The 22,509-nt window shown below is 30.5% G+C and overlaps 5 protein-coding genes across 5 annotated transcripts; 3 read left to right on the top strand and 2 right to left on the bottom strand.

Moving 5' to 3' along the window:
- Positions 1 to 412: 412 nt before the first annotated feature.
- LOC124941682 (putative nuclease HARBI1) lies at positions 413 to 1,684 on the bottom strand. Its single transcript, XM_047482029.1, has one exon. The coding sequence runs from the start codon at positions 1,682 to 1,684 to the stop codon at positions 473 to 475; it is 1,212 nt and encodes a 403-aa protein (XP_047337985.1). The 3' UTR covers positions 413 to 472.
- A 110-nt stretch (positions 1,685 to 1,794) lies between these two features.
- On the top strand, positions 1,795 to 2,608 carry LOC124941683. The gene is made up of 2 exons (XM_047482030.1): positions 1,795 to 1,921; positions 1,998 to 2,608. The coding sequence occupies exons 1-2, from the start codon at positions 1,795 to 1,797 to the stop codon at positions 2,606 to 2,608; spliced, it is 738 nt and encodes a 245-aa protein (XP_047337986.1).
- A 9,617-nt stretch (positions 2,609 to 12,225) lies between these two features.
- Positions 12,226 to 13,414, top strand: LOC124941688 (putative disease resistance protein RGA4). The gene is made up of 2 exons (XM_047482035.1): positions 12,226 to 13,006; positions 13,104 to 13,414. Exons 1-2 carry the CDS (start codon positions 12,226 to 12,228, stop codon positions 13,412 to 13,414), a joined length of 1,092 nt encoding a protein of 363 aa, XP_047337991.1.
- Positions 13,415 to 13,551: 137 nt separating this feature from the next.
- On the top strand, positions 13,552 to 15,738 carry LOC124941689 (putative disease resistance protein RGA1). Its single transcript, XM_047482036.1, has one exon. It carries the CDS (start codon positions 13,552 to 13,554, stop codon positions 15,736 to 15,738), a length of 2,187 nt encoding a protein of 728 aa, XP_047337992.1.
- Positions 15,739 to 18,234: 2,496 nt separating this feature from the next.
- On the bottom strand, positions 18,235 to 21,404 carry LOC124941690 (SNF2 domain-containing protein CLASSY 3-like). The gene is made up of 5 exons (XM_047482037.1): positions 21,164 to 21,404; positions 20,755 to 20,916; positions 18,785 to 20,672; positions 18,447 to 18,499; positions 18,235 to 18,405 (listed from the first exon to the last, which is right to left on the bottom strand). Exons 1-5 carry the CDS (start codon positions 21,365 to 21,367, stop codon positions 18,235 to 18,237), a joined length of 2,478 nt encoding a protein of 825 aa, XP_047337993.1. The 5' UTR covers positions 21,368 to 21,404.
- Between the last annotated feature and the right edge of the window lie 1,105 nt (positions 21,405 to 22,509).

Genomic DNA, 22,509 nt, shown 5'->3' on the forward strand with positions numbered 1-22,509 from the left:
TTCGTAAGGCAATTTAATAAACTTTCCGGTTGATGGATTCCATAAAAAGGTATTGTGAAGGGCATTATTGACATCTGATATGCAAAGCAAACCATCACATAAATAGTTAATTGTAAGACCATCTCCAACCCTCACCCCCATTTTCATCTCCAAAATGCAGTAAACGTCACATCAAACAGTAATTCATCTCCAACCCAAAAACCCATTTCCAAACTCAAAAGAATATTTTCAGAATATTCTTTTTTACACCAACTTTTTAACTTTACTAATATTATCTATATATTTATCAACTTTATAAATTTAACCCCAATCTTTTCTCATTTGTTTATGATTTTTTTTATAAATTAATAATTCATACACATAAATATAATTTAATAATATTTTAAACAAACAAAAATTATAAAATAAAAATTATATTAAATTAAATATTATTAAAAAAGAACTTACACAAGTACAAATAATAAAAATGATATCAATTCTCGGAATTGGTGTACTCCTCCCACAGATGATCAATTAATGCATTACGAAGTTCTATGTGAGCTTCTCTATTTCTAACTTTTCCATATCGAGAAATGAAATCTTGAAATCGAGTATTTTCATCTATCACCATTTCGACCTCCGGTGAAAGCGTTTCCGTTTCAATTTGAATAGGTGCAGTAAGGTCACGTTCATCCTCAACAATCATATTATGCAAAATTATGCACGTAGTCATTATATCATGCATCACTTCTTTTCTCCAATATCGTACCGGTCCTGCTACAATGGCAAAACGTGATTGAAGAACTCCAAATGCACGTTCAACGTCTTTTCTACATGCTTCTTGTTTCATTGCAAAATATTTTTTCTTCGGACCACGAGGCTCATGAATTGTTTGCACAATAGTAGACCATTTTGGATATATGCCATCAGCTAAATAATAGCCCGTGTTATATTCTTTTCCTTGGATTACATAATGAACTGGAGGAGAAATACCTTGAGTTAGATCCGAGAACAGATGAGATGACTCTAACACATTTATATCGTTGTTGGTGCCTGGCAAACCAAAATATGCGTGCCATATCCAAAGATCATAATTTGCTACAGTTTCGAGAATGATTGTAGGTTTTCCACTACGGCCTGTATATTGTCCAGCCCACGCGGTTGGACAATTTTTCCACTTCCAATGCATACAATCTAAACTGCCTAACATTCCAGGAAATCCCCGTTTCTGGCCAACATAAAGAAGTCTAGAAATATCATTTGATGTTGGCCTTCTGAGATACTGCTCGCTAAATATCTCAACCATAGCTCGACAGAACCTTTTCATGCTTTCAATTACAGTGGACTCTCCAATTATAATATACTCATCTATGGCATCTGCTGGAACACCATATGCCAACATACGAAAAGCAGTAGTTATTTTTTGTATTGGAGATAATCCAAGTCTGCTTGTGTTGTCCCATCGTTGTTGGAAATAGCGATCATGATCTTTGACTGCATCAACAATTCGAATGAACAATGAGCGAGACATTCGATATCTCCGACGAAACATGATCTCATTGTACACTGGATTATCTGAAAAATAATCATTGTACAACCTATGATGGGCATTCTCCCGATCACGATTAATAACAATATGTCCAGGAATTGAACCACCATGGAACACTTGCTCGTTTTGTTGTTCAAGAAGATGTTGGATGATCATATTGTTACGAAACTTTTGAAGATCCAATTATTGGAGTGTACCAATCAAGTGACCGATTGTGGTCTCGTATTGAAGATGCTTTCAACAAAGAAAAATTGAAGCATTGGGAGATGCGTACTAAGAGATCTATGCAATCCCGACTTGACACTATCCAAAAAGCAGCAAGAAGACTTCATGCTTGCATAAAACAAGTTGAAAATATGCATCAAAGTGGTGCTTCAAATGAAGATATTGTGAGTATTAACTAATTATTTGATATAGTTTTTAAAATTATTATTAATGCACATTGTATTTAATTATTTGAACTTGACAGATGCTCAAGCTAAAGTGTTGTTCACAAAAGACACGAAGTTCAAATCAACTTGGAAGTTCGATCATGTGTGGGATATTGTAAAAATTTTTGAAAAATTTAAAGATTGTTCATCAAGTAGCAGGAGAAATCCATCTTTCAACTATCCCTCTTCCGAGTCGGAAAATCCAACTCCAGATTCTGTTGGGCAGGCATCCCCCGGCGTCTCCTCCTTTTCTCTTAACCTAAACGATTCAGTAATTGGTTCTCCGTCAGAAAGACCTATTGGAGTGAAAAAGGAAAAACTGAAAAGAAAAAGTGATGATAATACATCATTGCATATAAATGATATGCAGGAAACAAGCGAAAAAATGGTTGAAGAACTAAGAAGGATAAATGAACAAATGCAATATCATAATGCATTAAAAGAGATAAAGGAAGAAAATAAAATTTTATTGAAAGATTCGAGTAAAATAAGAGATCCACAGCTTCGAACATTTATTGAGACTGAACAAGCACGAATAATGAAAAAAAGAGCTCAAAATCAAGATCAACCAGATCCATTCGCGACGGGTACATTTTCAGGATATTTCAATAATCTTGGAGGAAGTGATGCTAATTTATCAGATTATTAATTATTGTATTATTTATGTTGTAATTTTAATTATTGTATTATTTATGTTGTAATTTTAATTATTGTAACTTTTATTTTTAAGTATTATTTTAGTAATTTAAGTGTGTTTTTTAAATTTTATAACATATAACGAATTATTATTATTTTATATTTTTGAAAATTGTTAATTTTTTTATCAATATTATTTATAATTATAAATTTATAATATAAATAAATAAAATTATTAAATACTTAAATAAATTATAAATAAATACAAAAAGATTATAAATATATATAATTAAATAAATGTTTAATATAAAAGAAAACTTAAAGAAAATTTTAATTAAAATAAAAAAGTACAAGGACCTTTTCACATATTTTGGATAATTGCAGAGTCTTCCGCCATATATGGCGTCTTCTTCCTCTAGATATGCCGGAACTTCATTTTGGCGGAGGATTTGGAGGCCGGTTGGAGGAGAATGGGCTACTGCAAACCCAGTTTACAGTAGGGTTGAAGATGCCCTAAGTCGATAATTCTGAAACTCCAATGGAAGAAAGACATCATTAATGTAGAGGTTGATGTTTCTATTGGTTTGAACTGATTGTTTCAGGTGCAATTTGACGAAATATGAGCTTAACAGACAATCGACAAAGAATCTCTTCTAAAATCTCATCCGGCAACTGCACCATCGCCTACAGATTGGACAATGCAAGAAGAAAGTGAAATTAGAGAAAGAACAATTAACATGTATGCCAAGTTAAAAAGAAGAAGAAGAATATCAGTTAAAAACCAACAAAGCATTCTAAAATATCTAGTGCATATTGACGTATTACACATTATTTACCTACTAAGTTATAAACATAACATAATAAGTTTACTAATTAACATATAATATAACAGAAAAATAAAAAATCGAAAAATCAATAAATGTTTTATGTATAATGCTCTCCACAGGGACAATCTTGGCCCCATCCCGAATTTTTTTTTATTTTTTTTATTTTTTACGGTAGAAATATGACATTACCCTTAATCTCTTAAAAAAAATTAATATAATTCGTTGTTTTTTTTATCTAATTATTAAAAAAATTATAAATTTTATTTTTCAAAATTTTTTCGTTATTATTTTAACCAAACCCTAATTTTTTTTCAAACCCACCCAGTTCAAAATCCTGGTCCTCCCTAGCTCCCCACAAATTAACTAATTTTTGAATAGATCAAAATCTGGAGAATGAACTCACTCTCGTAGTAGAAACAATGCTTGCAATGCCGACTATTTTCTGAAGAATTGAAGAACGAAGGGTTGGTTGGTTGGGAATAAAAAGAGATGTTAATATGTATAGAAAAATAGGGTTACAGATATGGGCCTAATTTTATTTTTAATATTTTGGATTCTGTCATACAAATGGTTATTTGAACTTACTTTTAGTCTTAGGATTTTATTTCTTTTTCATAATATTTCTTTTTATTTTTTTTACTATTATATTATATTATATTATATTATATTATATTATATTATATTATTTATCATTTCTTTTATTTAATTTTATTATTAATTTTATAACTATTAATTTTATTCTTTTTCATTTTTTTTTCAAAAATTTCCTAATTATTATTTTTAAAATTATTTTATTTTTTCTTTTATCATATATTTATAAATGCACTTAACTTATAAAATCAATAATAATAACTAATTTTTATTATTAGTTCAACCATGTAAATCTAATGATGTCATCAACACTATATGCAGTAGAACCACACACCCAAGATTTTATAAGGGGAAGTATGTTATTTTATTTAAACCAATTATAAATCTATAACATGTAAATTTCTAAAATATAATTCAAAATTTTCACCATTATCATATATTATCAGAGTCAAGAACTGTTCAATTCAAAAACTTACCTAACACATCTATTATAACTTGTATTTATAACTACTAACTATATTATAATCATAAATCTATATAAACTATATTGTCTCAGCAGTACGTCTTTCTTCACTTTTTATAGTATTCACGGATTCACCTGTTTTTGTTTTATTATCGGAAATGGTAATCAATTGGAATGAACTCAACTAGCCCAGTAAAAAATACAATACCTCGCTAGATCAAGTAACATATTTGTTTAACAAATTCATTTTTCATCATTTAAAATTGTTAAAAATATGTAATATATTAGTTATATTTATTAGTCAGTTCATAGATAAATTCAATAGTTAAGAAGCTGAAAGGTTTGTGTCTAACGGCTAATTATTAATTGCCTATTAATAGTCTCTTTTGTGTAAATAAAAGGAATCATTTTTGTTACAATAATAACAAGATCTCTTTGTATTCTCTTTTCTACATGGTATCAAAGCACGGTTGATCCGGCTCAATCTTTTTTCACCAAGCTCAAGTGACTCTCTAGATCTTTTGTTTTCCTCTTTCTTCATCCGATTGAAGAAGAACTAGATCTTCTATTTTCACAAAGCCCAAGTGGCTCTCTAAATCTTTTGTTTTTCTCTTTCTTCATCGGATTGGAGAGGAACAATAATATAATCTCGCCAGACTCTGATTCTCTTCATAACTGTCTATTATTCTCATATTATTTTTTCTATTTTCTCTAAGCCCAAGTGGCTATCTGAATCTTTTTTTCTATTTTTCATCAATTTGGAGAGGACCAACAATGGCCACCGAAAATGGCTAGAGAGGATTTCTCGCCAAAGGAAACGGAAAAGACAGTATAATGAGAAACTGGAATCTGATTGGGTCAAATTAAGAAATGGCTTCTAACGTTTTTAAGGTGGAGGAGAGTTTCTCAGATTGGGCTCTCCCTTCAAACAAGCAGACCCAAGCTGAAGGGAATACTCCAAAGCCTAATCATAATAAAATACATGGTGTGGATCCAGACAACTTAAAACTCTTTCTCAAATTCTCTGAATTCGTGAAAACCCGACAAGAAAAGTCCACTAATCAAGTGGACCTAGGTATTTCTGTGCATTCTTCTAATTTCAATTCCGTTTCAAACTATTGGATTGTTGATTCCGACGCCACAGATCACATGACTAAAAATAAAGAATTTTTTGAAAATTTAAATTTGGAAAAACTCAATCAAAATGTTAAAGTAGATAATAATTCTAGTATTCCCATTCATGGAATTAGATCAATTAAACTTTTCTCAAAACAGCTTGATAATGTCTTGTATGTTCCTGAATTATCACCAAAACAAAGGACCTTAATTGTTTAGTTATTTTTTCTGACGTTGATGTTGTTTTTCAAGAAAGGTCGACCGTGATCACGATTGGTAGAGGAAGACTTGAAAATAATATTTACATTATTAAACTTTCTAGTTATGCTTTACAATCCAAGAATAATTCTGATTTTCTATGCCATCGTCGTTTAGGACATCCATCAAAGCATGTGCTTAGAAAATTATTTCAATCGAAGTTTGATTTTTTAGATTGCGATGTATGTCATTTTGCTAAACAAGCCAGACTTCCGTTTCACAATTCAAATAGTATATCTAAAGCTCCTTTTGAGTTAATTCATTCTGATGATTGGGGTCCAGCACATACTACTTCTTATAATAATTTTAAATATTATGTTTCTTTCATAGATAATTTTTCAAGAGCCACCTGGATTTTTTTGCTACACGATAAATCAGAAGTATTTTCAAAATTTTTAGAGTTCGTTTCTTTTATTGAAAACCAATTTTAAGCTTCAATAAAATTATTTAGAACTAACAATGGTACTGAATATATCAATAAAAAATTTTCATCTTTTCTCAAAACAAAAGGTTTAATACATCAAACCTCTTGTGTCCATACCCTTCAATCTAATGTTCCAAAAAGATTTTGGTCTGATGCTTTACTTATTGCTACTCATCTCATTAATTGTATTCCTAGCAGCATTCTTCATAATTTGAGTCCTTTAGAAAAATTAAAAAACAAGAAAAGTGACCTTAATCATCTTCGCGTCTTCGGTTGTGTATGTTATGTGCATATAAACCATATTGATAAATTAAGTCCTCAATCAGTTAAAGCTATTTTTCTTGGTTATTCGACTATCCAAAAAGGATATAAATGTTATGATCCTATTTCTAAAAAACTCTATATTTCTCGTAATGTCATTTTTAATGAAGATGAATTTTATTACAAAAATAAGGAGGATAATAATGATGTTCTCAATGAGTTTGGTTGGCAAGATCATGTATTGCCCATGGATATGAATTGTTCTTGCAGGAATATATTTTCTGATAGTGATTCAAATACTTCTCAAAATAAAGAAGCAGAAAAAGGGACACCATGTGATATCCCACAAGAAGAAAGTCACAATGATTCGGTCACAAATAATGACTATGAAACTCAAAGTGACATTCCAGACACTACTCATGAGACACTAAGTACACCTTCAGGGGGAGAAGGTAACAATGGATCTATATTCGGAGACATTTCAGAAACAACTACAAGGGATGACAATGTTCGAAGGTCCTCAAGGGTTGTTCAACCAACGAAAAAGCTTAAAGATTATCATCTTTATTCGGTAAAGTATCATATTCAAAAATACTTATCATATGAAAATGTATCTAATGAATATCATGCTTTTATCACATCTGTTGATAAAATAGAGCCAAAAACATTTCAAGAAGCTAAGTCTAGCCCTACTTGGTGTGTTGCCATGCATAACGAATTAGAGGCTCTAGAAAAGAATAATACATGGACACTTGTCCCTCTTCCTAAAGGTAAGAAAGTGATTGGTTGTAAATGGATATACAAAATCAAGTATGATAGCTTAGGAAAAATTGAAAGATATAAAGCCCGACTTGTTGCCAAAGGATACACCCAAACTTATGGATTAGACTATGAGGAAACCTTTGCACCTGTAGCAAAAATGAACACGGTAAGGATATTATTATCTGTTGCTGTAAATCAAAATTGGGATTTACATCAAATGGATGTAAAAAATGCTTTTTTTCAAGGCGATCTGCAAGAAAAGTATATATGTCTATCCCACAAGGATATAAAGAAAATTTTAACTCAAAATCTGTTTGTAAATTGAATAAAGTTATTTATGGACTCAAGCAATCTCCAAGGGCATGGTATTCTAAACTTAGTAACGCTCTTGTTCATCATAACTTTCGAAAAAGACTTTCGAAAAAGCTCTGCTGATTCTTCTCTTTTTATTAAAACTACTGTCAATACTACTACTATTGTACTTGTATATGTGGATGATATTATAGTAACAGGTAATAACTCAAGTGATATCCTCAAGGTTAAAAAGTATCTACGGGAGCAGTTTGATATTAAAGATCTTGGCACTCTCAAGTATTTCCTTGGGATAGAAATTGCTCATTCTAAGAAATGTTTGTTTCTTTCTCAAAGAAAATATGTCTTGGACTTATTAAAAGAAACTGGTAAGCTTGCTGCAAAACCCGCAAAGACTCCCATTGAAACAACTGCTAAATTAAATATTGAAGAAGATACACCTCTTTATGACATTAGTATGTATCAAAGACTTGTAGGTAAACTTATCTACCTAACAGTTACTCGTCCCGATATAACCTTTGCAGTTAGCAATGTAAGTCAATTCATGCATGCTCCAAAAACTTCACACCTTTCTGTTGTTTATAGGATTTTACATTATCTTAAAGCTACTCCTGGAGTAGGCATATGGATGAAGCGAAACAACCGCATTGACGTCATTGGTTATACTGATGCTGATTGGGCAGGCAGCTTCGATAGAAAGTCCACTACCGACTTTTGTACATTTGTTGGAGGAAATCTAGTGATGTGAAGAAGTAAGAAGTAAAATATTGTTTCCCGTTCAAGCGTCGAAGCTGAATATCGTGCTATGGCGGCTACTACTGGAGAACTCATTTGGATTAAATATATTCTCAAAGACTTGGGAGTTGAGCTCAAGACCATAAAAATGTATTGCGATAATAATGTTGCTAGATATATTGCATCAAATCCAGTATTTCATGAGCACACCAAGCACATTGAAGTTGATTGTCACTTTGTTCGTGAGAAAGTTCAATCTGGTGAAATTGAAACCCCCTTTGTACCTAGCAAAGATCAACTTGCTGATATTTTCATGAAGGCTCTAGATAAAAGAAACTTTGATAGCATCATCGACAAGTTAGGAGTAATCAATCTCTTTACTCCTGACTTGAGGGGGAGTGTTAAAAATATGTAATATATTAGTTGTATTTATTAGTCAGTTCATAGATAAATTCAATAGTTAAGAAGCTGAAAGGTTTGTGTCTAACGGCTAATTATTAATTGCCTATTAATAGTCTCTTTTGTGTAAATACAAGGAATCATCTTTTGCTACAATAATAACAAGATCTCTTTGTATTCTCTTTTATACATAACATAATAGATTTTCTATATATAGCTTTGTAGACAATGATAAAGACTGCATTATAATGACAACTCATAAGTCATCAACCAGGACATGGAAGTCTTGCGTTGACTCATATCCATCAGTCGAGACTTGGAAGTCCCGCATTGACTCATAACCATCAACTTGTATGTTTTGCGTTGACTCATAACCTAGCACTAAAGGCATAAGTATCCATTATCAAATAAGATAACACATAATCATGTCCAGTGTAATAAAAACATTTATACCAACTTCTCAATTTCACATAATTATTATATATCTTTATCAAATAAATATAACAAATAAACATGTATTCTTGATCCATATTTTTTAATTATTTCACATAATTATTATATATCTTTATCAAATAAATATAACAAATAAACATGTATTCTTGATCCATATTTTCAATTAAAGTCTTTTTTTAAACAAAATGATTTCATATCAAATCCACTTTATCAAAATAAATAATAATTCATATTTTTTTTTTTATCAATTTTGTTAAATCTAACATAAATGATGGAGAATGAAAGATTTCTATAATTGATTATGAATAGAATAAATAATAGATAGTTAAAAAAAAACAAATTACAAAACAGTGAAAGTATTGTGAATTAATTTCAAAAGTAGAAAGATGTGTAATAATAAATCATCAATTACACAAATATTAATGCTTAGCTTTTTTTTTAATCTAAAACCAGATTCCTCTTGGTGAACAAATGTCATTGACTTTATTAATATTGATTGGAGTTGGTTTATAATCTCTTCCTTCTTGTTGCTTCGTTGACAATTAACCTCCAGATTAAAGATCTTCTCGTTAATCATCGAGATCAAAGACCTACTTCTTCGTCCATATGATCAACATTAATAAGCTTGTAAATAATTTGATAATTGAAAGATTTTTAATTTTTTAATCACAATTTTTAAAAATTACATTTTATATGAAATCCTTTAGTTGGTTTTGAATTGAAAAGCTAATAATTGAATTCAGTACCATTTTGTTACCAATATTATTGATACTGCAACTAATTAATTATGCTCAATATCTTTATGTCATGAACTGTTAACAAAATGAGAACAAATAAAATAACTTGAATGAGTTAATGAATGTTGGGCATAAGAGGAGAGGTCAACTATATATTTTACTTTGAATAAACAGGCCATGTGCCTTGCCTCTTTTTAATTGCAGAGAACGGTATATATCTCATTTTTTTAATTTTTTTTTTCTAAATAAGGAGAACACTATCTTACAATTTTACAGTTTGAATCGAATCGAATTTGTGACATTTTGGTCTCTGTATCTGTATCATGCCAATATATACTACACTACATTAAGAATAATAATTTTCTTTTGCCTGACAAGAAAACTTGTTATGTATATAATAGAAGAAAAATAGCTTAGAAAATGTAGGGTCTTCCTTAATTTGTGGATCAAGAACGATCCAAATGAACTGGCATGCAGCAGAATAAAATATTAATTTATAATAACTGTAAATTAATATGAAGAAGTCATATTATTGCATTTGCATGTGGTTATATAAATATTGGACAGATACACAAATCTTTTTTATTATACAACTGGCTTATAAATATTATATATACATTACGTTTCTTGATAATTATTTTTTTATTATACAAGTTTGCTACATAAAGACGGATTCATTGTGAGCTCGATCTAGCTAGCTAGCCTTACTTGTAATTGTAAGAGAGAAACCGAGAAGCAAACAATCTGGTGCTAGGTAACTCATCTCTCTCAAATGCTATTTTACTTTTAACTCTTTCTCATTTTCACTTTTGTCTAAATATATATATTAAGTCCTTTAATTTATTATTTATATTCAAATTTTTAACTGAAGTTAAAGTCTATCACCACTATGAAATGTTGAATGCCTATTCAAAGAAAATATAAAGTTATCAAGTATGATTTTTTTATATCTATTAGGGTTAAGATGCATGAGATTTAAGGATAAATGATACATGTATATAGTTTTTTTTTTCTTATAGATGATGTTTCTATGGGTCAATGTAAAGGTAAATGTTTTATTTTTATAAAAGTTATGTTATGTATATTTGAGAAACAAAATATATTTATCTCATACTTTTTTTCTATGTTTATTAGCCTACTTATTTATAAATTTGAAAGTGTTTATTGTTATCTTTCTTTCATTTTTTACATAATTAGGCAACTCTGTTCATATAAAATTGTACCCTTCAAGTATTATAAAAAAAAACTATGTAGTGCAACACCATTTGCATGTAATTAAATTATTTTATTAAGAAATGTTCTATCTTGAATTTCACTATTTCCAAAAAGTAAAATTTTGATATAAACATGTTTAATTGTCGTTGTTCAATCGATACACATGTAGGGACAGATCTACTGATCGTCCAATAAAAAACAATTATTAACCACAAAGCCTGTATATATATTCTAAATTTTAAAAAATAATATATAATTGTTATATTAGTTGTCTAGTCTTAATCTCACATAATAATGAGTTACATATTATTTTTTTCATTCATTTTTACAAGTCTATTCCAAAAATATTCTTAACCTTTTTTCAAACTCGCAATAAATATAATTTCTGGATTATTACCTTCTATATGTTTTCGTTTAATAAATATTTCTTATTATGTTTCTAAAATTTTTAAACATATTTTTATATTTTTCTACAAAATGGAGGAGACTTTGATAAATATTTTTTATTAATGGTTAACAATAGTTGATTTGGATTTATATGTGAAAGTAAATGAATATTTGGGTCGGATTGTGAGTTCCCACAAACTTAAAATGTTATAGTTATGTTTCGAAATTACAACCTAACAAAAACAAGTAAAATCCTTTAACCAACTAGACTAATAAGACTTTATATTTTAAATTGAATACCAAATTTAATTCACGCGAGACGTTTTAACAATATAAGTTCAACTTTTTAATTAACTAATATATATATATATATATATAATATAATATAATGATGCTTAATTTTTAAAATGTTTGAATTGTCGGATCGAGGGTTGTTATATATATATGAAAGTAAATTAAAATGTTATCATATTTTAACCGTAATTTTTTTTCTAAATTTTTATATTATTAGTCAAATGCACGGGCTATATGCTAGTATCTTTAAAAATTTTATGCGGTTGATATTTGGTATTGATTTATAATTAATTCTTCATTTTATGTTAAAAATAGATTATAATATAAATGTAACTTTTTCTTCATTAGGCACAAATATATGTGACTTCCAAAATAACATTTGAGAGAGAAACCACCATGGTTGATGCAGCTCTAATTAGTGGTTTGCTTTCAAATTTGGCACCTCTTAAGGATGAATTCTCATTGTTTTTGAGTTTTAAGAAGGAGGTTCAAAAGTTATCGAGCACACTATCTGCAATTAATGCCTTACTTGAGGATGCAGAGAGAAAGAACATGCGGGAGAAGGACAAACAAACGGAAGATTGGTTGCGGAAACTCAAAGATGTAGCCTATGAGGTTCGAGACATCATGGATGAATGCAGCTTTGAAGATCTTCGTCTTCAAGTCAAAAGGCTTAATGCCTCCTCTTCAACCAGGAGCCAGGTAACCAACTCAATAACCAATCCTTTTAGCAATACTTGGATGCGTCTCAAAATTGGTCACAAAATTAAGGATGTTCAAGACAAACTAGACCAAATTTCTTCAGAGCGCCAAAAGTTACAATTAAATGTCTCTATTCCTGACTCAAATATGGACAAGTTTACTAATAGTTGGCGTGAAACCATGTCTCTTTCTAGTTCTAGGAAAGTATATGGGAGAGATGAGGAGAAGAAACAGATTATTGATATTCTACTCAATAATAGTACATCTAGTACTGTTAGTGTTCTGCCCATTGTTGGGATTGGGGGTCTTGGTAAAACAACATTTGTCCAAATGGTCTTCAACGACGAGGAGGTTTCTAAGCATTTCGATACCAAAATATGGGTTTGTGTTTCTGATGAATTTGATATTAAGTTGGTCATCAAAGCCATCATAACAGAAAAGGAAGAAGATCGCTTAGAAGAATTGCAGAAAAAAAGTTAGTGATAAGTTGAAAGGGAGAAGATATTTAATTGTATTGGATGATGTTTGGAATGAAAATGTTGAGGCATGGGGTAAGTTGAGATCTATATTAGATTGTGGATCAAATGGTTCCTTCGTCCTTACCACGACACGTAAAAGAAATGTGGCGGAAATAATGGAAACGATTCAACATTTTGAGTTATCATCGCTCTCTGAGAATGATTGTTGGCTATTATTCGAAGAACGTGCATTTATGTATAAAATACCTAAAGCACCAAACTTTATTGATATTGGAAGAGAAATTGCTAGAAGATGTAAGGGTGTTCCTTTAGTTGCTAAGATATTGGGAAGTCAATTGGGGTTTAGTGGTGACGAAGAAGAATGGTGTAGAATAAGAGATAGAAATATATGGAGATATCTCTAAATGAAGAACCTGATCTTTTGCCTATTTTGAGGCTGAGTTACTATGATCTCTCTTATCATTTGAGAAGATGTTTTGTGTTTTGTGCTATATTTCTCAAGGATACTGAAACTAAAAGGGAAAAATTAATCCAATTGTGGATGGCCCATGGTTTAATTCCTACTGTTAAAAACCAAAAAGTGGAAGATGTTGGAAATACAATTTGGAAGGAGCTGTGTTGGAGATCATTTTTTCAAGAAGAAAAAGAGAACAAAGATTGGGTTGATGAAGTTTATACAACATGTAAGATGCACGATCTTATGCATGATCTTGCACAATCTATTATGAAAGAGGAATGTTATACAATGGATGCTAATAGCTCAACTGATGATTTGGGACATGAAATTCGTCATTTAACAATAATGGTTGATCAGTTAAACAATAAATCAGTTTGTTCTCTTAAGAAAATAAGAGGGTTGCAATCAATAATGCTCAACGGTAAAGATGATGGAAAAGTTAAAAAGGAGATTTTGAGTGTCTTGAAAGAACTTCCTTCTTTACGTGTCCTTAAATTAAGAAACATTGCAAAATATCAAAATTTGCATCATGTGGGAGGTCTAAAACATCTTAGATACTTAAACATTTCCCATAGTGATATAACAACATTACCTAATGGTATTTGTGATCTCTTGAATTTACCGACTCTGAAACTCAATTATTGTTATGATCTTGAAAGTTTGCCGATAAATATGAAAGACCTTATTAACTTGCGACATCTTTATTTGGAGAATTGTAGTGGATTAAAATATATGCCAGGAGGGATGGGGAGATTGAAACATCTCAAGACGTTAAGCTTGCTTGTGATAGGCATGAAGAAGAGAGACTACCAACTAGATGAATTAAAAGAATTGGATATCAGCGGATCATTGAAAATCAAGAACCTTGGAAGAGTTAGTGATGCATCTATTGCAAGAGGTGTAAGTATGGCTAAAAGGTCGAGTATCAATAAGTTGGAGTTGGACTGGACATCTGATGATTATGACGATGAAGATGATGATAATGAGAGAAAGAGTACTAGACATGAGAAAATAGGTGAAGCTCTGGAGGTTTCAACTACAAGGCTGAAGATATTGATCATGAGTGGCTACAAAGGCATGAATCTCCCTAAATGGGTGGGAAAGCCATATTCTTCTCTAACACGTCTCGAGCTTTGGGGCTTGGACAATGTGAATACTATTGCTAGTAGTAGCAATGACAATAAAGTGATAGTACTATTCCCTTTGTTAGAGAAACTTGTTATTGGTCTCATGAATAATTTAAGGGAATTGGTGTCACCTAGCTGTTGGAGTATTACTGGAGCATTCCCTAATCTCTGCAAGCTCTACATATATGATTGCCCAAAGTTAGGGAGGTTGCCACCACATCTGAAAGCACTCAAAGATGTAATTGTTGATGTTAAATGTTCAGATGAATTGTTATATAGCATTTTGAATCTTAATGGTCTCACTCATCTCACACTTAGTGGATTGAATAATCATGGGGATCACATATTCTCCGTCAACAACATGAATACTAGTGCTAGTAGCGATGACATGAATGGAATGGAAGTAGTATTACTCCCTTCACTAGAGATATTTACTATTCGTGAAATGAAGAATTTGAGGGAATTGGTGTCTCCTACTATTATTCCTAGTACCGGAGCATTCCCTAATCTATGCTCGCTGAGGATAGATAATTGCCCAAAGCTAGGGGCCTTGCCAGTACTGCATCTCAAAGCACTCAAAGATGTAAGTGTTTCAGGTGAATGTTCGAATGAGTTGTTATATAGCATCTCAAATCTTAGTGCTCTCACTCATCTCAAAATTTATAGAATGGGTGAAAGAAGAGTTTTATTTGGAGTTGGTAAGACATTAATGTTTGACAATAATGAAGCACAAAGAAGACAGTCAACTTTCCAATCTCTTCAACATCTGGAAATTAGCAGCTGCCACAAGTTAAGGCGTTTATTTGATGAGGGAATGATAATGCAAGAAGAGACATTAAAGATTAGTGACCGTCAGAACCAACAAAAGTATCATCATCTTCTTCAAGGACAAAGAAAAAGAACCAGAGGTCTCATCAACTCTCTCACGCAATTGACTATTTACGAGTGTCCCGAGTTGATGATATCACTTGAGGAATTCAGAAACCTCAATATTAATGATTCAATACAGAGATTCTGTATCATGGATTGTACTAAGTTGGTGTCCTCAAAAGATGAAGAAGCAGACGATTTTATCGCACTCCTAAGTACCCTTCGAGCAAGACTTGATCCTAAGAACTTCTATGTAGATATCATACCGGAATAGCAGAAGAGTCGATTACAATGTGGTAAGTACAAGAATAATTATATCCTCAGTGATCATTCATCCATTGCATCTATTATTAATTATATGCTATTACTTAATGACTTGTAATTTGTTGATATGCAGTGAAGTGAACTCATAATAACAATAACTTCAACGCAGATAACCTAAAGGAGTAGAGACTCAACAAGGTACCTATATAACTAGACACATTATTATATTCATTTTCTAATGGTTTCTTCATTCTTATAATCATTTGGCTCTCATATTTTATTTAGTTGTTTTCACTACAAATACATTACCTTACCTCCATTTTAATTCATATATATTTACCTAAGCTCTTTAGTTGGGGGAGAGCTTTAATCCTCATTGGACTATTACAGTTATAACATTGAAAACTCATCACAGGTGCGTCTTGAAGTGGATTCAATGGTGATGAAAAATTCATTTTGAGTAGCTGGATTTGATTTAATTCATGAACATTATTATTATTTATGTTTTGTTTACTTGTAATGGATTGAGAATTGTATTAATTAATGTTTCTTCATTCCTCATTCATGACAGTTCCTTGTATTTTATATGTATACTTAATTCAGTTGTTTTGATTATCAGTTACCAACATATATAGAACATATATAGCCTTCATGAATCACTAGCTAGTCATATATTTTCAAAGCAAATTTTTTTTTTTTTTGAAATTAAAGGAAAACTAGCCTGACACCTTACAATTATGCCCCGCTTAAACTCAAAATACTTTTCAGATGAAATTAAACTCGTGATATTTTGATCTCTTAAACTTACTATTTGATTACCTTGGTGAGAGTGACACTTAGGTTAGAAGTATGAATGAAATGTGATAACTTGTAGAAAAGAAAAATGAAGAGAAAATGCTATTGTTAATAATTTCGTTCTTCTTTTTTCATGTTCTAAATTCAGTTCATTATTTATATTGTAATCTTTTTTAAAAGTGAGATTCCAGTTTTTATTTTTGTAAGGTTAGATTTTATACCAAATAAAAAAAAGATAAATCTAATTTAGATGAATGTATATATAAAGTATAAACTATGAAAATTTTATAGAAACTCATATCTTTTTAAAAATTAGCTTAGATAGTCTCCCACCTATTTACATTATTATGTCGTTAATTTATATATATAATATTTATCTTTAATTCTTCTTTTTCTCTCTTCTTTATTTTATTAAGTAATAATTTTATTTAATTATTTATTTATTTTATTAAAATAAATTTATATATTTTTCTACATTTTAATATAAATAATTATTTTTTATTTAAAATTATTTAATTTAAATAAATTTATTTTTAAATAATATTTTATTCAATATTATAAAATATTTTAAAAATTAATTAATTTACACTTTATTTAAGTTTGACTAAAAACTAAAATTATATATATATATATATATATATATATATATAAGTTTTAGTTTTTATTTTGATTCAAATCAAGTGTCAATTAATAATTTTTTAATATTTAATAAACAGATATTTGAAATATAAATTTATTTAAATTTAAATAATTTTGGGTGAGAAAACTTTATATATATTAAAAAATAAAAAATATTATAATTTTGTTTTGATAAAATAAATAAATAAAAATAATAATTAAATATAATAATTATGATCTAATATTGAAATTGAGAAATAAAATGTATTAAAGATGATGATTTTCGAAAAAAACTTGGGACTCATCCGTGGAGATAAGTCGTAGGTAAGGAGAAATATATCATTTTTCATATTATATTTATTTCCGTTGATCACACCGCGCTCGGTATGATTCAAGCTACCTATAAAAATTTTAAACACTTTCAAAGTATTTTATAGTTATTCGGTGCATGTTCTGATTTTTAATTTTAATAAGTCAGACATCTTTTTTCTTAGATTCTATTTTGAATAGAAGAATGATGAGGTTAAAAGATCAATTGATCAAAATTGTTGATTTTCCTATATCAATATATGTCATTGAGTCTTAAATTACTGTCTAAAAAAAAAGTGAAATGACAATAATTAGTCCATTCATAAAAGGCGAATTGACTCTATTCCAACATTTCATCCCACTTCCAACTCTCTCTCTTCATATCAATCCACCAATATTGTCAAAACTATATGAACAAATAATATATGGAAGAAAATACATATATTTAAACTAAGAAAATATCCTTGTAGAAGTTTTTTCAGATTTGGCACTCATTAATCTAGTCTCTTTAACTATATCCAGGATTTACTTTCCGATAATTCACAAATATTTAATCCTATATTATTTTAATCTCCAAACTAAGAAAATACTCCGCATCACCAAGATCTTTAATGCTAAAATTGTTACTACTAAAATTTCACAAAGATCATTTTCATATATTAAAATGTCATCAACATGTTTAGAACCATATTTAAACAATAATTTTAGCATTATTGACAAATAAACAACTAATCATTCTTAAATTGTTTAGAACCATATTTAAAATGTTGATTGGTTAATCTTTTTATTCTAAAAGCAGCAACCGTGGCAATGAGTCTTTCTCTCTTCTACTCTCTTCTTTCTCGTCTTCTTCTGCTTCTGCTTCTGCTTTTGCTTCCCCGTCTACTATCCCTCCGACGACTGTAGTTCCCGATTCCATCAAGCTAAATTTACGCCAAACTGCAGCATCCTGCACCTGCGCAAATGCATCTTGCGCTTGCGTAAATGCAATTGCACCGGACGCAAAATGCAATAATGAAGCAATATCAGGGTTATTTCGTCAAATTTCCCTATTAAGACATCATAAAACAAGAATGAAGCAATCTTGATCTCCCCATTATCAATCTTGATTCATAGTTTTTATCAATTTTGTTAATTTTAACATAAATGATGGAGAATGAAAGATTCTTATAATTGATTATGAATTGAAGACATAATAGATAGTTAAAAATATAAAAATAAATAAATTACAAAACATTTAAAGTATTGTGAATTCATTTTAAAAGTAGAAAGATGTGTAATAATAAATCATTAATTACACAAATATTAATGTTCAGCCTTTTACCTTAAACTACCCATCAAACTAGATTCCTCTTGGTGAACAACTTTCTCAAACATGTGACAAGTTTTCTCATGATGAACCATTTCTTGCAAAATCTTGTCTTTCTCAACATTACCCATCAAACTATTCTCAGAACTATTATCATTTGTAGAAGAAAACACTAATTTAGATAAACTGTCCTTATGAGTTTGTCTACCATACTTAGTACTCTCAGCTTCACCAGCAACAAGATGATAAGTGTAGACAAGTTTTTTCTGCCCAATTCTATAAGCCCTGCTTATGGCCTGTTTTTCAACCGAGGGATTCCAAACCACGTCCAACAATACAACTCTCGAAGCCCCAACCAAACTTATACCCTCGGAACAAGCCTTTGTTGAGGCTAACATCACTTTAACCGCGCTATCTGGATTGTTGAATGAAGTTATCGAAATTTGACGAAGCTTTGTGTCTTTTGATCCATCCATATACAATATTTCCTTACCTTCAGACCAACCAAAGTAGGATTTGAGTTGATCCATGATAAGTGTTAGAGGATGAATGTATTGACTAAAGATAAGGACTTTCTCATTTAGGCTTTCACTAAGCCGGATTAGTTCAATTAAGAACATTGTCTTCACCCCTGCTTCTGGATTTTTCTTAAAAGCATCTAACTGAGACATGTAAACTGAAAACTCTTCTCTTTCAGATAATTGAGAGTGAATCAACAATGAAGGGTGAACCGACGTTAAAGAAACACAATGTTCGCGTTCAAGCCCATTCTTCATCTTCAAGATGACATTAAGAATTGAGTTTTGTAACTCGGTTGGCTTTAACACAACCAAAGAATCTCTCAAACCTGGAAGGCTTTCCTTAAGAATGTCACCTTTGTAAACATGTGCCATTCGATAAATTATATCCTTTAACTCTTTGATCCTATCATCATCATTTTCAGCTATGCCTTTTGTCAATGATACCCATTTGTTTAATGCTACGTTCTCTTTCGAATTTCGTCTCTGTTTTCTTGATAATCCCTGTGCTTTTTTAACATTATCAGCAAACTTCGGTCTTACCAAATAAAGGGTATTGTATAGCTCGCGAAAGTTGTTCTGAAAAGGAGTTCCAGATAGGATTATACGCTTTTGAGTTTGGATTCTTGAAAGTGCTTTCCAGATAAGGCTGTTCTCATTTCTTGGTGTATGGCCTTCGTCGAGAACCAAAAGATCAGGAAGTTCTTGAAGCATCTTTGTAACTTGGAAGCAATCGATTTGGTTTGGACAACTCTTCTTGATTCCATTATCCCCTGCTAACTTTTCAAATAATCCATAACTTATTCCAAGAACACTCTTGTCTTTTTTCCATGAAAAGAGCTTAACCAAACGGTTGGAATGTTTGTCTTGATCACGGAATTGATTGACTAAATTAACAGCTGCATTAACTTCTTGACCTGAAAAATCCTTCCTATTCATGTTATGGAATGGAATGTTAACTTTCCATTTCTTGAACTCTTCTTCCCATGTAAGAAGCATATTGCAAGGAGCAATTATGACAACTTTTCTTGTCGGATATAACTCCAAATAAGACTTTATGAACATGATTGTGAGTCGAGTTTTACCAGTTCCAGGTGCATGCGAGATTATGCATCCTTGCCCACCATTTGAACTCTCATAATTCTTCAAATCCTCTAGAAGTATGCTTCCTTCTATGTTGTTCCATATAAACTCAAACCCGTCTCTTTGATGCGCATACATGGTTTTTCTCATACCCGGAATTAATCCCCAAACCGTGCCTATTGTGTCAATAATATCCTCATTGAGTTGAGATTTATCACTATCAAAATTCATTTGAAATGGGCGGTTTATATCAGTGTTATATCTCTTTTCTCGAAACTCTTTATATTTAGCTCTTTTCCATGGATTAGTAGCCTGCATATCCCATACAATTTGTTACATTATTTAACAAGATAAAACATCATTTAGAATAAGAAAAAAAAGAGATTAGACATACAAATGTTGGTGATATGTATCTGATCTCCAATGCAACATACGAGCATCGTTTGCATTTGATTCCAATTTGTTCGTCGAGAACAAGCAAATGCTTTCCATCCCCGCAATTTCGTAGTGTAGAAACAACCACCTCTTTCTCTACTAGAGTATTATCATTATTAACCTATTTATACATGAAGAATTAAGGCATATTACAAGGATTCCATCATAGTAAAATAGAACCACTCAAAAAAATGTTATTTTGTTGTCTTTGTGGGATTTTTTTCCCAAAAAGATAATGAGAAGAATTATATAATGAATTGATACACATGCCTAGACCTTTTCGATTGTAGCAAATATCTTATTACGAATAATTTTGACAACTTAACCAAGAGACATTTACTATGGGACTAGAGCTCAAGAAAGCTTACAATATTTGAAGATGTAGACCCAATATCTTCGGTTGCTATTGCAAAAGCCATCTCCTCAAATAGCTTATCTCCTTCTATGTCCCAATATGATTTTTCTTCAACTTGTTTTGCACCATAATCCTCTAAACCAAAATTCTTGGGTATTTCATAATTCTCTTGTTCATCTTGTCCATGGCAAGGAGAGGAGGGATGAGAAATATCCATTTGGTCCCAAAGAGAATCAACTAGAATCTTAAAAGACAAAGTAGATAAACAAATAGTTTAGAGTTTGATCGAAAATAAATTACATTTAAAATTATAATCCAAAACAATGAAGACTCGTAGTTTAGTGGTAGAACACATGCTCATGTATTTAAGATTCGAGTCTTCACCATGAAACACTTAAAGAAAATAATCATTAGAGCAAAAATATAGATCTTGTTACCTTATCTACTATTGTTTTATCAATACCCTTGTATCTTTTCTTTAATGGCATATCATGCATTCCTTTCCGTGTCTCTTCTAGATCGTTTTCTTCTTGATGATTATTTGTTTCGATATCAATCTCCTTATCATGATGTTTCGAAGAATCGCCATTTTCTTGTTCATTATTTTTCCTTTTGCTCGTCTTAGTTTTGGATGAACGCAATCTATCCGCCATTCTTGTAAACACTTGTGGAGAATTTTTACACTTATTATAAGGCACCCATATGTTCAAACCGGGAATCCTTTTCATCCCATCATTTCCTTTAACTCTTCTATCATTATTTCTTGTCAACTCTTCATTTTCCGAATCAGAAGAGATATATTGAATCGAATCATGTTGAGACTCAACGAGATTAATCATCGAACTCTTTGTTTTACTCTCCTCCTTGCGGCTACAATCACAATGATTACACTTCTTACAACCAGCCTTTATTGGTTCATTCACTTCATCAATCAAAATAAACTCGATATGATCAAGATTTATGGCATTAGTTGAACATGAACCTACCGAACTTCCACTTCGAGGTTTAGTTCCTCCACTATCGTTCATCTTCTCCGAGCATCTACATGAATCCGTATTCAAAAACATGACTTTAGCTCTAGAAAAGAAAATTTGATTATGAATCGTCAAACTCTCTATTATTAATCATATTAATTGTTATCTTTAAGAAAGAGAATGATCACATTCACATATCTATAAATATGGTACTAAATAATAAATTATATCAATTAATCAAATATAAAATTTAAAATTTATAGTAGAAGATATTCACCATATATATATATATATATATATATATATATATATATATATATATATATATATATATATATATATATATATATTCAAAATATGGTATTAAAAGTGAAGTGACGGAATA

Source organism: Impatiens glandulifera, chromosome 6 (genome assembly GCF_907164915.1).
Source record: "Impatiens glandulifera chromosome 6, dImpGla2.1, whole genome shotgun sequence".
Classification (NCBI taxonomy): Eukaryota; Viridiplantae; Streptophyta; class Magnoliopsida; order Ericales; family Balsaminaceae; genus Impatiens; species Impatiens glandulifera.